This window comes from Ahaetulla prasina, chromosome 2 (assembly GCF_028640845.1).
Source record: "Ahaetulla prasina isolate Xishuangbanna chromosome 2, ASM2864084v1, whole genome shotgun sequence".
Classification (NCBI taxonomy): Eukaryota; Metazoa; Chordata; class Lepidosauria; order Squamata; family Colubridae; genus Ahaetulla; species Ahaetulla prasina.
This window is the reverse complement of record NC_080540.1, coordinates 260,572,602-260,589,155: the sequence shown is the minus strand read 5'-3', so window position 1 is coordinate 260,589,155 and position 16,554 is coordinate 260,572,602. Positions and strand designations below refer to the sequence as shown.

At 35.9% G+C, this 16,554-nt stretch overlaps 1 protein-coding gene across 4 annotated transcripts in view; it reads right to left on the bottom strand.

Moving 5' to 3' along the window:
- The window catches only part of KIAA0825 (KIAA0825 ortholog), a 182,353-nt gene that overhangs the window by 85,233 nt on the left and 80,566 nt on the right, over positions 1-16,554 (bottom strand). For 3 of the 4 annotated variants that reach the window (XM_058168192.1, XM_058168195.1, XM_058168193.1), the window contains exons 17-18: positions 11,478-11,637; positions 8,124-8,276 (exon numbers count right to left, since the gene is read on the bottom strand). In XM_058168192.1, coding sequence (XP_058024175.1) covers positions 8,124-8,276; positions 11,478-11,637 — 313 coding nt within the window. The remainder of the gene's footprint in view (positions 1-8,123; positions 8,277-11,477; positions 11,638-16,554) is intronic. The other variant, XM_058168196.1, reaches the window with a different exon arrangement.

The following is a 16,554-nucleotide window of genomic DNA, read 5'->3' as shown; positions in this document are numbered from 1 at the left end:
ATTATAAAGTGGTATTAATGTGATCTTGATTCTATCCCTCTGTTTATGCAGCCTAGAACTGTGTTGGCTTTTTTGGCAGCTGTAGCACACTGCTGTCTCATATTTAAGTGATTGTCCACTAGGACTCCAAGATCCCTCTCACAATTACTACTATTGAGTGAGGTACCACCTATACTGTACCTATGCATTTGGTTTTTCTTGCCTAAATGTAGAACCTTATTTTTTTCACCATTGAATTGAAAACTATCTTTATATCTGTCAGACAGACTGTCTGTCTACCTATCACAAAAAAAATCTATCTATCCCATTTTTGAACCATCTATCTCTCTTGGGAGATCATCATTTTGCATCATAAATATGAATGGTTAGTACACTTACCTGATTGAACTAAGTAAGATTTCCAAATTTTGGACAACCATGAAGTGGCAGCAAAGAGTTAATAGCACACATGTATCTTTGCTATATAAAAATCTACTTGTCATACAAATTTTTATATCACAGATCAGGTAGCCCTAATCACAAACACCAGCTCAGACTGCCATTCTAAAAGTTGCATATTATCTGCCATGATTTAAACATCCTGATTCTAAGGAGGGAAGTAGAAAGCTACAATCATGCTTCCATTTTACATAATTACAATCATGCTTCCATTTTATATAATTACAGCAAAAGGAAGGCCATATAAAAATATTAGAAAGAGCTATTGCTAAGTTCAGATATGCTAAAAGATCCTCAAAAGGTGGTTGGCTTCTTTAATATCCTGGTCCACTGGCTTTCATTAATTAATGAAACCATCTCAAAAATTCACGCAAGGCAAGGTCATTAATCTAATTTATCAAGTCAAAACATAGAGATTTGTAAATTGGATTCAAAGGGCAAAATGGGCGATTAAGAACTGCAGGAGGCAAACATAAGGTGGTAAGCAGATGTCACAAGGCAAGGCAGAAATGTGATCAAGATGAAGCAGAGGGACAAGAATTCCATTACCCCCACTAATCTAAGGAGAATGAACTGTAAAGGAAGCTGTTCCAGCGCTTAAAGTTCAGACTCTGCACAATCCCAGCGAGTGTGTGATACCTATCAGTCCTCATTAAGACCTCATTGTGAGATCGAGTACGATTTTGTAGTATGGGCCAAAAAGACTCAGATTCAAGTGTATTCTCAACCACCTTAATGGATAATTTCACTGTCTTTCGCTCCCACGTATCTCACATGGTTGTTGTAGGAAAATGGAAGGGAATGCAGTGTATAATCTGAGCATTTGAGTGTAATGTGGAATAAAAATTTACTAAACACATAAATGGATGGATACATACATACATACATACATACATAAATGCCTGTGCAATTTAAGAACAATACAATTCATGCTACAGTTTTTCTCTGCAAACATACACTCCTATTTTTTCAGACTTTGGCTCTTTATCAAACACTATACTGTGTTTCCCCGAAAATAAGACCCCGTCATATATTTTTTTGAACCCTGAAATAAGCGCTTGGCCTTACTGCCATATGCTCAAAAGCCCAATTGGACTTATTATCAGGGGATGTCTTATTTTGGGGAAAACAGGGTAATATTCTCATAAAATAGGGGCCATGGGAACAGTCCCTGAAATTAAATCTTTCAGCTGTAACAATACCATTCCTAATGGTATGTGGGAAAGACCTTGGGAGACAAGGGAATGCCTTAAGGATGACTGTTAGATGACAGCATAGCCCGCAGCTGCATAGTGGGAAGATTTTTTTTAAAATATCTTTGAACATAACCTAAACCAAGTCCAATCATCCAGAATAGTGCATTGATTCTGGTGAAGAAGAGTCTACTACTTTACAATGCAGTCTATTTTATAGCAGTCCTGTTTTCAGAAACAACTTTGATTGACTATCTTAGTACATGACAGTCTATCATGTCTTGTTGCCATTTCCCTGTGACCAGTTTACTGTTCTCTATCTTCTATTAATAATGGATCTAACATTCCCTTTTCTTCCTTTTACTTATATTGTTTCTTTATACTTTCATTGCATAAGTTCTTCTTGTGTTTTAATCTTTCCAGCTTTCTACAAATGCTAGGCACTTTGCTAGTATACTTTCTTTATTATTATTTTTGGACTGTTGCCTTCTGGCAGAAGATACAGAATAATTAAACCTTGGACCACACGTTTTCTGAATAGTTTTTATCCCAGAGCTATAATTACACTCAACAATGAACTAAAGGGTCACCATCAGTGAGCTGTTGGAAAGCATTATTTGGTCTGTTGGATGTTTGAGTGGTTCAGGGGCGAGGAATTTGTGGTGGGTGGGTGGGGGTGTTTGGGGATTGTTATGTGTATTGGGTCTGGTCTTTGGGTGTTATGTGAATTTCATTGTATGGGTATACTGTGTATATACGTACAATGACAATAAAGTTATAATGATATACCTATTTTCCACTGCTTATACATTTCTAGCACAGTCAAAAACTTCCTATGTATTCACTATAATTTCCTAAGCAGCCCCCATTTTCATTTCACTGGAATGTTGTGTAATTTTACTTTCAGGATCTTTCTAAGTTCCTTTGAGGATTTCTGTCTAAAGAATCCCACCTAATACTTTTCTAAACCAGATGAAATTAGTTGCCCTCATATTTAATTATGCTCCAATTTCTTTCTGTAGTATTCTGATCCACAAGATGGTATGTCAGTTCGTTCTAAGATTCACTATTGGGTCCTCATAAACTGCCTCTCTTCCTCATCTCTCCCCCTTTTTAATTCTGTCCCAGACCCTTTTTTAATGTTATATTCTTCAGTCTTTTCATTCTATTCATGAGATTTTATCTCAACAGTTTTCAATAATGTCTACTAAATTATGTTCATCTTTCAATGTTAGGATTTCTAGTTCTGTTTCTTTGTTTTATAGAGATACTGGGATTCTAGGGGGCATGTAACTTGGCCTATCCTTTCCTGTATTTATATGCTCAGTATTGGTCTCTTCACACTGTATATTTCTCTGTCCTGTCCAGGGCTTGGCTTTGCATTATTTTCTAGATTCGGCTCCTCCTTCACACAATTTAGTTCAAAGCATTTTGAATCAGGTTTGCATGGTGCCTTCCAAAAAAATTATTCCTAGCTCCCATGGGGGTCTCTCTTAGCAGGAATTCCTCATCTTGAAATATTTCTCATTAAGGCTTTCTGGATAGCCAGCAGCTTACTTCTAGAATACCTACTCATCCATTATCAAATTCTTAGTCATCCTACTTCCATAGATAGCAAGATTTTTCCAGAGTTTCTTTAACAAGTTTTATTAAAAAGGGACAGGATAAAGTTACAAAATACTCAATAATTGAATGCTTTCCATTTAAATCAATTTCCTCATTCAGGCTCCGAATGCAGAGGCTTTCTTTTTTCCCACAATCCCTGTTTTAACAAACAAAGTAGAAATATTCAGAAGTTTAGGATACGGATATCTCTCAGGATCTAAACATACCACTATACTCTTCCTGGGTCACATCCTTTAAAACAGAGGTCTCCAACTTTGGTCCCTTTAAGACTTGTGGACTTCAACTCTCAGAGTCCCTCTGAGATTCTGGCTGAGGAACTCTGGGAGCTGAAGTCCACAAGTCTTAAAGGGACCAAAGTTGGAGACCCCTGCTTTAAAAAATGAGTGAAGAAAACACTTCCAAGAATTCCAGATAATATAAAAAGGTATGGTGGGAAAAAAGAAACAACAACAATAATCTCTCTCTTTCCTTACACTGTCATTAGTAGAATAAGGCACAAGTTACCTATTATATCCAAAACTGGCCAAATATTAGTTGCAATCTGTCTTATGACAAAAAAAAAACATAGAGTCACCAATAAAGGTAGTAAAACATGATATAACTATGTGGATATTTTGAAGAAAAATCTGATCACTTGTTAACAATATCAATTTACTGGATTATTTTTATATGATAGCATAATGAAAGAATGTTTTACAAAAATCTCTTAGTTGCAAAGTCGAGGTAGTATAACAAAGGTTTCCAAAGTTGTAGCTATTGTACAGTAACAATTGCTTGTCACTTGCAGGTTAATAGAGCAATGCAGTCCTGTCACACGGTGACTGAATTCTACCCAGAGTTGTCAGCTTTTGAAGGTCTTACAGTACTACAGTATTAATGAATGGAGGAGTCAGTTGTAACAGCTAAAAAATTACCCGCATTCCAAATTAAAGCCTACCTTAACTTAACCATTTAGTCAAGCAATATTTAATTCAGCAGAAAATCCAAAAGACAAATCTTCAGTTTGAACTGAATTTTTCTGAAATGAAACGTTAATCAGCTTAGCCAGCATTCATAAGTACCTTTATCAACTTTTCATAGAAATATATAATATGATAAAAATATGTGTTCATTAAATGTTCACACTAATTTTTGCCAATATTTTCAATTTTCTTTCCTCTGCCCTCTCAATCTTTGGAGGCAGGATGAGTGAGCAAACAGATGCCACAAATTTTAGTGGAATGCTACTTTATTGTTACAGGGTTTAATAAACACAATCTTGAAAGCCTGCCAGAATTTCCCTTAGCCCCTTCTTATACCAAACAGAATCAAGGAGAGGTCAGTTTAAGTTCTTTCTCACATTTTCTCTTTCCCAGGAGTAAGTTATCATTTCTCCTTCCTTAATGTCTCATGCATGCATTGTCAAGGTTACCACTATTAATATTTCCTAGAACAGTATGGGGAATAGCTCTCACACCGTTACCGGGATTATAAATAATTCCAACTGCAGCAAAGTAATTAACAAAAAAGTAACAGAATTTTGTGCATAAATTCCGGTCAAATTCAGCTCTGAATATGTAAGCAAGTATGTCAGGCTACTGGCTCTGACAAGCTGATGGTTTAGCACACTCAAGCACAGCTTTACTGTTAGCCTAACAAGCTGCTCAAAGTCAAGTCAGAGAAGGTCATATGTGACCATACTGGCTCCCTCAAGATATGAAACCTTTGAGTTTTAAGACATATATACCGTATATCTTGTTGGCCATCTTACAAAGTTGCACTATAGAGCAATAGAGATAATGTTGTTGTTAATTACCCTGTAGTATGATTTTCCTGGACACACAAAACAACAAGGCTGCCTCAAGGTTTGTGTGTGTGTGTGTGTGTTTGTGTGCTAGAGACAACATATTCAGCATATGAGACAATGATTGCAACGTTCTTGCTGCTTCAGAATCTGCGTGCACCATTGAGCCTCATAAAAGTACTACTAACTCAGAGAATGTTGATTATCTGTTTGGGGCATGGCTCATAGCAATCCAATTCCTTTTGCAATGGACAATTAGGTGTATCAGAGCTCTAAACACTGACCAACTGCTGGCCAGCAGATCTCTAGATTTGAATTACTAAATTTTCAAAAAAAGACAGATTTTTATATTTCTGGTAAAGAAAACAAAAGTTCATGGATTTCATGATATTTAGAGGGAAATCAGGGGAGAGGGCATAATTGAAGAGTTTGTAAAATAAAAACTGAAAGAAGAATTTTTAGAATGTTGAGGTGGCTTCTACCCCCCCTCAAACACAAATTTCAAGAAATCAATATGAGTTATTATATCAGGCAAATAATAGATTTATCCATCTTGTTCTAATGTTTATGTTGATTTATGTTTCTCATGGAGTTTAATCTGCTATTTCTGAAAATAGAATTTTAAAACCTGGCAACTATAATTTATGGAGGGTTTTTAACAGCCCTCTCAGATATTTTAATATTGTCTTCTATAACAGAAGGGAGATGCTTGCAAATCAGAGACACAAATACTGAGTTGTTTGGTTCTTCTGGCAACTATAAAATGTTATCCAGGTGGCTCGGTGGTTAAACAATCTTAACCATTTTATTTTTTAATTAAAAGGGGAAATTCAAAGAGGATTTTTCTACAAAAGTAAAAAGAGAATCAAGATGAGTACCACTAAAATGAATTAATCCTACTTAATTAGTGGAAGGCCATCAGTTTAACCACAGAACCATCTCACACAGATTTTGGCAATTAATTTATATGCAAGGATCCCATTCTTTGAGATTTGTGTCAAATTGTTAGATAATATTTGGTTGCTTAGGTAAGACTATAATGAGGGTTTCATGTTGGAAAAAAGGAGCAGGGTTTCACACAGCCATTCCATAGGGTAACATCTCCATAATCTATTTTTTAACTACTTCTAGAAACCAAAATAATTTGGGATTTATTATATCCTCTCTGATACAATCCTTTTATAAGTTGGGAACAGATTTATTGTTTGCCTCATATAGTAAATCATAAATATTAACTTCAAATATCTGCTACATGTCAATTTCACTTGAAACCATAATATCACCAAGAATGTTACACTTTTTTTTATATTATTGCTCTGAGTCAAGAAGATAATTCTCCATGAGATGAGATTGATCTAGATGTTCCAGCTAGTAAGATTGCCAAAAGTTCCAAGTTGTATAGTTCTAGGCATAAGGGCAAAAGAAGACAATAATATTCTGGTAAAAGATCTACGGCTTCTTAAGAATTTTTAGAAATCAATAAAACACCCAAAGCCTTAACTTTCAAACTTCTAGGGAACAATACACAAGTGGTGATTAAAGGAGCTCTTAAACCCTTACATCAGATACAATGATTGAACCAAGTTCAAAATTTCTATATAATAATCTTTATTATCTTTATCAATTTATAGATGTGCTTATGTATAAGAGCCATTGTGGCACAGTGGTTAGAATGCTGTACTGCAGGCTACGTCTGCTGAATGCTGGCTACCAGCAGTTCGGCAATTTGAATGTCACAAACTCAAGATTGACTCAGCCTTCCGTTCTTCTGAGGTTGGTAAAATGAGGGCCCAGATTGTTGGGGGCAAAACCAAGGGCCGTGGTGGCTCAGGCTGTAAGATGGCCTGTTATTAAAACACAGCAGCCTGCAATTACTGCAGGCTCGAATCCCACCAGGCCCAAGGTTGACTCAGCCTTCCTCCTTTATAAGGTAGGTAAAATGAGGACCCAGATTGTTGGGGGGGGGCCAATAAGTTGACTTTGTAAATATACAAATAGAATGAGACTATTGCCTTACACACTGTAAGCCGCCCTGAGTCTTCGGAGAAGGGCGGGATATAAATGTAAATTTTAAAAAAATATGCTGACTCTGTAAACTGCTTAGAGAGAGCTGTAAAGCACTATGAAGCAGTATATAAGTCTAAATGCTATTGCTATTATGTGAGAAAACAATTAACATGTAATATTGTACCTAACTGGAAGCAATTTCTAGTAAAAGTATTCATTCCATCCCATACTGGTCAGTATTATTTCTCAACTCAACTTACAGTATTTGGATGAAATCTTAAGAGTACAGTCACAATACATGAAAGAGAATGAAATGAAATGAGGTGGCAACATGAGGAAGATGCTATTACAAGAGAAACCTTGCCAGTACAGATACCAATCCTTGCTTCTACCAATCACTTAAAAGCATGATTCATTATTGCATGCAGTAGATTATCAGTGTACATCTCCTCTGCTAGTTCCTAGTGCTGGAACTGTATGAAAAGCTTTATTTAATTGTATAAGATAAATGCCACTACTATCCTTTTTGTATTTTGTATTTTAGGAACTTGAAAGCAAATTCCTGCCTGCCTGCCTGCCTGCCTCCCTGCCTGCCTGCCTGCCTGCCTTCTTTCCTCCTTTCCTTCCTTCTTTCTTTCCTGTCCCGTCCCATCCCATCCTGTCTCATCCTCCAAAAACTATACATTTGGGCAATAAAGATATCTGGCAATAAGATCAACAATAATAGACATAGAACTCAGCGAAGTAACTTAGTACATTTTGGGGAAATTATAACTGGCTGTTTTAATTCTATTTCTAATCAAAAAGTTTGGGTTTCAAAGTTCCTAATAATGAATCAGGTTTTCTTTTGATCTCCCAATCACTGCTGTCAAATTCGCTGCATCCATATGAAAGATAGCTTCTAAATAAAGAAGACAAGTATATACAGCACCCTCAATTTTATCAAATGGTGCAAATGTATATCCAAAGAATTATAATTGCAAGGCTTTCAAAAGCAATCTGAACTAGGCATTGGATTTCTTTTGTTAACAGATTTAAATATTAAACAACATTAGGTACTTCATATAACGACTAACCTTTTTTAACACATTAGTGCAATACCAGTGGTGCACCTGGAAAGGGTCAAAAACAGGCTGCTCTTTGCTTCTTAACATTAGACATAAATGTCTGATGTTTGCTGGGTCTTCTTCAGAAGCTCCCTCATAAGATAGCTGTTCATTCAAATAATCCTTTAGAAAAAGAATTCCAACTGAGTAATAATTACATTGGAGAAGAACAAAGAGGTTTGTTATGTAAATGAATGAAGGATTTAAATTCCTCCTATATATTTTTCAGAAACATAATTAAATAATTGTATCTTTTGTATCTAAAATAAATCTTTTAGATAATTCATACTGATGGGATTGTGGCTACTCTACAGTATCATGAGGTATAGTGATTTCCCTGCTTGAGCTGCTTGAAATTGTGGCAAAGTTAGTAGTGGATTACATCACAATAGTGTGAGGGCATTTTATCTTGTTTTTCTTGAGCATGGAGTCAGAAATAACTTGTGAGGTCATGGCCTGGCCCTCTCACTTGTGGCAAAAGCAGGTTTTTACAGCCTTCCAGAAAGCCAACAGGGCTTGGGCCATCTGGATGTCCATGGGGAAGCTGTTCCACAGGGCACATGTTGCAACAGATAAGGTACATCTGCTAAGATCGTCATGATGAGATTCAGACTGAGATTCATCCATTGAGGGGATGCTTGAATTTGGTTTTGGCTCAGGACAATAGCAACACAATCTGGATACAGGGGGAATTCAAATCAGTCCCCAATCATGGTTCTTTGATTCTTTTGGATTTTTCTGAACTGCTCCCACCATGAAATATTTCAAAGGGAGTTTGGGATTATTCCTGAGGCTCTGATGCATAGCTCAACAGAAGCCTAGCTTGCAACTTGGAATGAGAGGGCAACAATGGTCTTAGATTGGTTTGCACCTGACATTGCCTTGCTGCTGACAGATCAGATGGTACCCCCTGGTTTTCAAGGATCTATGGGAGATGAAATAGCCTAAGGGATGCCTAAGTACCATTGGCGAAAGCAAAACGTGTAAGAGCCTTTATTAAGGATTACCTCAAGGCATTAAGGGCAATCTTTCCCTGTTCAAAAAACCACCACTAGGTCTGTCATGCGGGATATTTTTTAATCAATTTCCAGCCTCCTCTTTGGGAAAAAATTATGGGTATGGTAGTCGAGTTTCAGCTTCAATGAATTCAGGCCTGAATATAGCTATGAGACAGCATTGACTGCATTTGTAGATGGCCTTGGAGGAGTCAGGAAGTCAGTGGTATTCTCAGCCTGGCCCTCCTTGATTTGACAATGGCTTTTAATTACCATTGATCATGCTATCTTTCTGGACTGATTTAGAGGGATGGTGTGATATTGTAGTTTTCTTCCTCCCTCAAAGGGCTGTTCCAGTTGTTGGGTGGAGAGGAAGGTTAAACCATACGAACTTGCTTTGTAGGCTACTTCAGGCTGTAAACTCCTAATTCTATTGAAACTTTATATACAACCACTGAGTGAAGTCATCAAGTGCCATGAGTTGAACTGTCATTGAACTCTGGTAATATTAACTGTACATCTCTACCCCTTGTCATTAATTGTACATTTCTGCCTCTTTTGATTCCAAGGTTTCTCTTTGGTGTCTGGAAACTCTGGGGAATCTGGATGGGGGAAAATAGGCTTAGTTTCAACCCTAATAAGGTTGAATTGTTTTTGGACCAATATTTTGAGAAACCTTCCATCTTTAGTACTGGATAGAATGGCATCCACTTCCCCAGGCAGGACTGGAATATAATTTGGGAATCCTCCTCGAATTATGGCTCCTATTTAAGAACCAGATAGCAGCCTTGGATCTGTCCTTAAGTATCATTCAGAAGCTGCACTAGTTGAGAATATGCCAGTATGGATAGCTATAGCCACATACCATTGCACTTACACAACCACTTTATGAGCTGCCAATAGATTTCCATATAGAATTCAAGGTGCTGAGTGTCATCTGTAAAGCTCTTTATGACAGGGATCTCCAACTTTGGGTGGTGGCCCACTACCACTGCCATTCAGAATCAGGCTGCACAACTGCCAGACAAGTGTGCGCACGCAAGCAGCTCCACTTGTGTGAGCGGTGAGTTGTGCGTGCTCATACACATACTTGCCACTCGCACAAAACTTTCCCTCTCCACTCCCGCTGATATGCCAAGCCGGAAAAGTTGGGGACCGCTGATTTATGGCACAGAGTTGATTTACCTGCTTGACCAATATTAATTCTTGTTGATCACCAGATTCAACGAAGTTGGCATGTTCTAACATCTTTTAATGAAGCAATGTCATCTGATGGGACCCAAGAAGTATCCTTCTCTCTAGTGGCATCTGCTTTGTGCACCACTTTTCTCTAAAATTCAGTCAGGCCCAACCTTATTTGCTTTTTGAAAATCCCTAGAGATATGATCCTTGGACTTTAGGCATTTTACTAAGACATTGAATCAGTGACTCTGGGTGATGTTTTAAAAAGTCCTTTATGGAGTTGAGTGATTGTTCTTGATTGTTGGTTCTTTATTTTTACTTCCACCTATTTACACCCAAATCAAAATGGCAATTCCTCAAACAATTAACAAACTGTATTCAAAGTTACAGTGAATAATCATGTTACAAATTCCTTTTTTAACCTTTGCTCCTAAATGAAATGATCACAGAAACTAGTACATATAATGTAAAGCTGACAAAAAAAAATTACGATTAAAACACTAGCAATCTTGTTCATTTATATAATTTTGGAGTACAAGTATACCCCTGAATCTAATGTATTAGTCAGTAGTGGCCTGTAACTGAGCAATGACAGTATTGTATGTAACAAAGAAAAAATGCTTCAGAAGTCAATAAAATAAAAGGTATCTGATTTACTCATTGGACAATCAGCACAAAGCCGAAACAAATTCTCTTTCACTGAAGAAAAAAAATCAATGATTATGGTTGATAAGTTTATATTTTTAAAAATATGATCTGTACACATCCATATTCTTTTAATTATTACATTAATCTACTTTTCCTTGAAATAAAATAGAAATAAAACAAAACAAAAATAAATGGAAACAAAATGATTTTGAACATACTTACACAAAAGTTTTTTGTGTCAGTTTTAGAAATCAGAAATCAATTAATGAAGCATGACAGAGTCTATATACCTAAATAAAAAGTATACAATGCCCTAAAATAACCTTTTATGAAAAAATGCAGAAAAGCTTAAAGCAGATAGTGTAACCCAGTGAGGTATTGACTCAGGTATTGACTTTAGGAAGCATTATCACCTCCTTGAGTAACCCTTAGCTGCCAGCAGATGCTGCCTCAGGCCACTACACACCTAATTGCTCGGTAAAAAAGGCCGTTTCCCTACCTCATTGAGCTGGATGATGTGATAAATTTGCCTCAGGTATTCACTGCCACCTGGTTTGTGGCAGATATCCAAGGCCATCATGTTTATTTTCTGCTCAGTCAATTCAAGCTCAATAGTTTCCTCTTCTGAGGTCCTACTATCTTTTGCAGTAGTAATTGTACTAAAAAGAAAGCACAAGTATTACAATATGAAACAATGAATATTGCCAAAAGATAGAGTCTTAATCTAGAAGACCAATATAGTTACATTTCCTGATTTGAGCTCTTCAGTCTGTACAGTGTGTGTGATTATATGATAAAATGATAGAAACACCATTTTGCAAAAGTCCCTGTGTAGTTAAAGAAGAGAAAAATGTAACTTTGCAGGTATCTTTTTACTGTTCACAATTATTTTTCTGCTTGTGTTTTTAAACATATGGGTCCTCTTTATGAACAAGTACCCCATTAAAAGGAAAAAATAATACATCAAATTAAAAACATGCTAAACTCTCCTCACTTTATGAAATAGTATCCTAATAAAAAGAAAACATATTAAAAACATGTTTAATATAAAAATGAAAGACAATTAAATGCTTTTTATTATTCTTAACCAAAAAAGCACACTTTCAGTAACGTAACCTTGGTTTCTTATTTTATTACATTATTTTAAATCCCAATTAACACACCACACAAATAGTTACTATATTAACTACAGTTTTTAAAATCTTTTAAAAAATTTTAAGGTATTACTCACTGAATAATCTTATATGAATTTTCAATTGGGAAAACAACAAATTGTTAAAAGCTTACACTTTCTTTTTGTATGTGACCCCTGGGCTGGTTTACCTAACTATTCCCATTCTAATATTAATTATTCAATATATTAAGATCTGATTGTAAGTTTCAAACTGTATCACAACATTGCATCCATCCTCAATTAGCAATTTAGAAACTCCAAAAGCTATTATAACATTTTTAATTATAGTAGAGCCGATAGTATAACATTCTCAAAGAAAACCAAGTATTTATTCTAATCTGCACTCTAGTATATGTCACCTCAGAATTAAGCTTCATTAAATTCAGGTAGGCCCATTCTCAGATAAACATACATAGGACCATAGCATAAATATATATATGTATATATATTTAAATCTATTTGCATGATGCATGTACATGCATAGAACCCAGTAATTAATATTACAATCTAATACATCACTTCAGAATACTCAAAGCACTGAATAATTTGAAATTATAGTTACTACAATGTAATTCTACAGATATAAGCTATCACTATATTTGATCTAAAAGTTTCCAAAGAACTACATCTTTACAAGCATAGTAAAATTAAAAAGTAGTGTTTTGAAGTTGTATAGTAGTGCAGCTGAATGTTATGTCAAGCTGCTTACAGGATGACATTGAAAAAGTTGAGGCCCTCTGACAAATGACTGTTTCAGTGTCAGCACACAAACTGTATCCTTTCCTGTCCATCACTGTGCAGGTGAAGCAAATGATTGGATTCAGTCAGTGTTGTGATTAATGAGTTCCTCTCTAGATTTGGGACTGCCTATCAATCATGTCATTAGGGAGAATGTGCCCTGAAAGAGGCAGACCTCAGCCAAGGAATAACTGCATTCATCTTAATCTTTATATGCACCTAGTCAGGCAACTCAGGGTCACCATAATGAAAAATAATAATGTTCAACTCAACAAATTATATTGAAAAGCAGACATTTCTTTTGAGACTGTGTATTCTCCACAATCTTAGTTGACAAGTTATAATTTGGGGGGGGTAACAATAAAGTGAAGGTTATTTTAGCAATAGTTACAAGACAGACAATGAATAAAACTGTAACTTTTCCCATAACTCTGACCACTATTTCTACGAATATAAAATTTATATCTGTTAATTGTAGTATTGTATTAAGCAAAGATTATATTCTTTAAAATATACCGTAATCAAAACTACATTTGATACTTTAATTTTCTTAACATATCCAAAAATATACTACACAGTTTATAAAATTACACACAATCAAATTTAATAAATGTTTCAGGAGGATAGTAAAAAAGCAATATCCTAAATACAAACATTCTTTTTTTGCTTCATTTTTCCTGGTTTAGATGAAAACTATAACTGCGTTTTTTTAAGTAGCCATTTATTCAAAATGGAGTTGTGCCAACCAGAACACACAGTGTCTTATTTCCAAAGACACTTTCCCAATCTGAGGAAATTAGTCCTAAACAAGCCAGTTTCTATTGGACAGTTGCTTAACAGTCATCTTTTTTCTATCCATGCCCACTAATGGAAATCAAAACAACTGCCTATGTTCTTTGGATAAATGGGTAATATAGGAAATATATTCTTTGAACGTCATCTCTAGTAACAATGAGTTCCAGGATTATCACAGAGTTCTGCACTAACACAATTGCAATGCTAGACTTCCACTTTTGAGATGGCACTATAGGCCTGTCTCTCGCTTCTTTCCTGACTAAGGGTTTTCAAACTCCTGTATTATCAGACCCTCTGCATAAAGACTCTGATCACTGGGTAATTAAATTTTTGTATTATATATTATCTTGTTTTAAATGAAACTTAAATTAAAAATTAATTGTTTTAAGTGAGACTCATATAGATAACACCTAGCTAAATTCCAACTGTGTGTGTCATTATCTGCTGAGCCAGAAAAGATGGCAGAAGAGGAATCTTCAATTATCTTGTTAAAAAAGATCCTGGCTCAAGTACAAATTTTGAAGCCGATCCAGCAAGATCTGGTAGAGCTTAAGAATGGTTTTAAAAAGATACAAGAAAAAAATGGATATGTGTGTGTGTGTGTGTGTGTGTGTGTGTGTGTATGTGTGTGAGAGAGAGAGACTTGCAGCCAGTCACAATATGTCAGCCCAATCTACCCTGCAAAGTTCTAGTGGGAAAAATTGACCAATGGAAGGCAGAATATAAATACAAGTATCTAATTAAGTAACTAAATCTACAACCTAATTTTTATCTTTGTAGATCATAGTGTAGGAACAGTAAAAGGAAACCAGGCCACAAAAGAACACGGTGGCTGGACATCATCAAAGCTGAAATCAGTCATAGAAAAACTCAAAGAAGTAGTGCAAGATTGGAAGATGTGGAGAAACCTACAGAATCACCAAAAGTCAGAAAACAACTGAATGGATATCATCATCATATCCAATCAGTATCAACAACAGCAGAAAATAAAATAAACTCCTTTGATGACCATCCAGATAATCACCCACTGATAGCAGATTAAAGGAGACAAGCACCACATCTACTGATTCCACTGACTGCTCCCAAAACTGCTCCAATTTTTTTTTCCTGAAGTAGAACACTAACACTAATACAAGAAAATGTTAGAGCAAAGTTCACAATCCTATGAGTAGAAAAGGCACAACATTGGTTAATCTAATAATTTCACTGCCGGTAGCTCTATTATATCAGGGAAAATGTAACTTTGGTGGATGCTTCACTTCCTTTCCCTTCTTCTAGAGATTTTCAGTGTTCAGAAGAAAGGACTTGTGCTTTTATTTTGGACACAAAATACTTTTCCTTAAAGTGTGGCAGAATCCACTGATGTCAAGCCTGACGTGACTGAATGTACTATGGAAGATCCCATCAACTTATAATTAAGTTCTCTCACCTTCACAGAAGAGTGTGTCTTCAAATTAGTGGTGCAGCCACAGAGGCCACAGTAGAAGAAACAGAATGAAAAGAATGAAATGGGAAGGTGAGAATTCTAAGGGTTGCTATTATAATAAAACCTACAAGCAGATTATCCTGCGAAAAATGTGGCAAGAACTATAAGCATCATCAGTGTGCCCTTCCCCGAAGCACAGGAGGCCAAGGATTCTTTTCTGAGTGAGAGAACATTGCCTCATCAGACACACTTTTGAAATGGTGCTTTATGGCTCCAAGATGAAAGTAAATCATGTTGAATCATTTGAGCTTAAATTATGTTACCAAACAGGAATGTGCCTCAGATATTAAACCACCTCCCGATACATAATCACAGTAGATATTTAAACATTGACCAAAAATACATTTTTGTGAATTTAACCCTATATCTCTAATACAACAATCTCTTCAGTTAAGACCTTTCACATATATAAAGCAAACTGAAAGAATTCAATGTATTTATTTGGGAAATAGCCAAAGTTTCAATATCACTACAAAACTCAATTATTTAATAGGAAAATTTAGTAGCCTATTGCAAAATAAAAAGTATAATGAAAATTGCAATAAACACAAAAAATGCAAAAGGATTTTAGAAGTGAGACCTGGTCATATTGAGGAATTTGTGAGTTGATTTTTTTATATTTTACTATTGTAGAAAGTTAGCACTCACCCATCTCCTAGAAAAATTAAATATTTTGAGAAATATTAAGAAGGCAGAATATTATTTCTATTCTATTTCCCTAAAAGAGAAAGAGAAATCTTAAGGGAGACAGAAACTGAGAACTTCAGCTCCTTGCCCCCTGCCCCCCAAACAGATACTGAGCTGGGGCAGCTTTAGAAATGCAGATTTGGTAATCCATTACTGCCCACAGCAAGGTCTGGCTCTGAACAAAGGTAGGCTTAGCCTTCAGCCACACTAGGAATTGCACAACAAGCCTCTTCATTACATCAGCACCTACAAAGTTAGCTATGACCTCTACATAGCCCCATGGGAATCTGACAGCAACCAATAGAATGCATGCCCTTGCACAGGAAGCTCAAGGGCAACACCCAAGAGAGGGTATAAATAACCCTTACTCTCCACTCCATGTGTTCAACTGCACCAGGACTATGTGCTTGATGGTTCTGCTCCATTAAACCATCTTTCCAATCAGCCTCCATGTTTTCAGTGTCTTTCTCCACGCTTAGAACTGAATCAGATGGATATTTCTTTCAACACTATTTTTTAGTTTAATCTGTCTGGAACATCAGCAAAAAAAGAAACTGGATTTACTGGATTATAAATTTCCCCTGGATCTCTGAGACTCAATGGCATTTACATCTTGGCAGAAAGAAAGAAACCCAAAGATACAGAAACATAACAATGCACATACACACATTTACTTCAAGGGACCAGAAAGACATA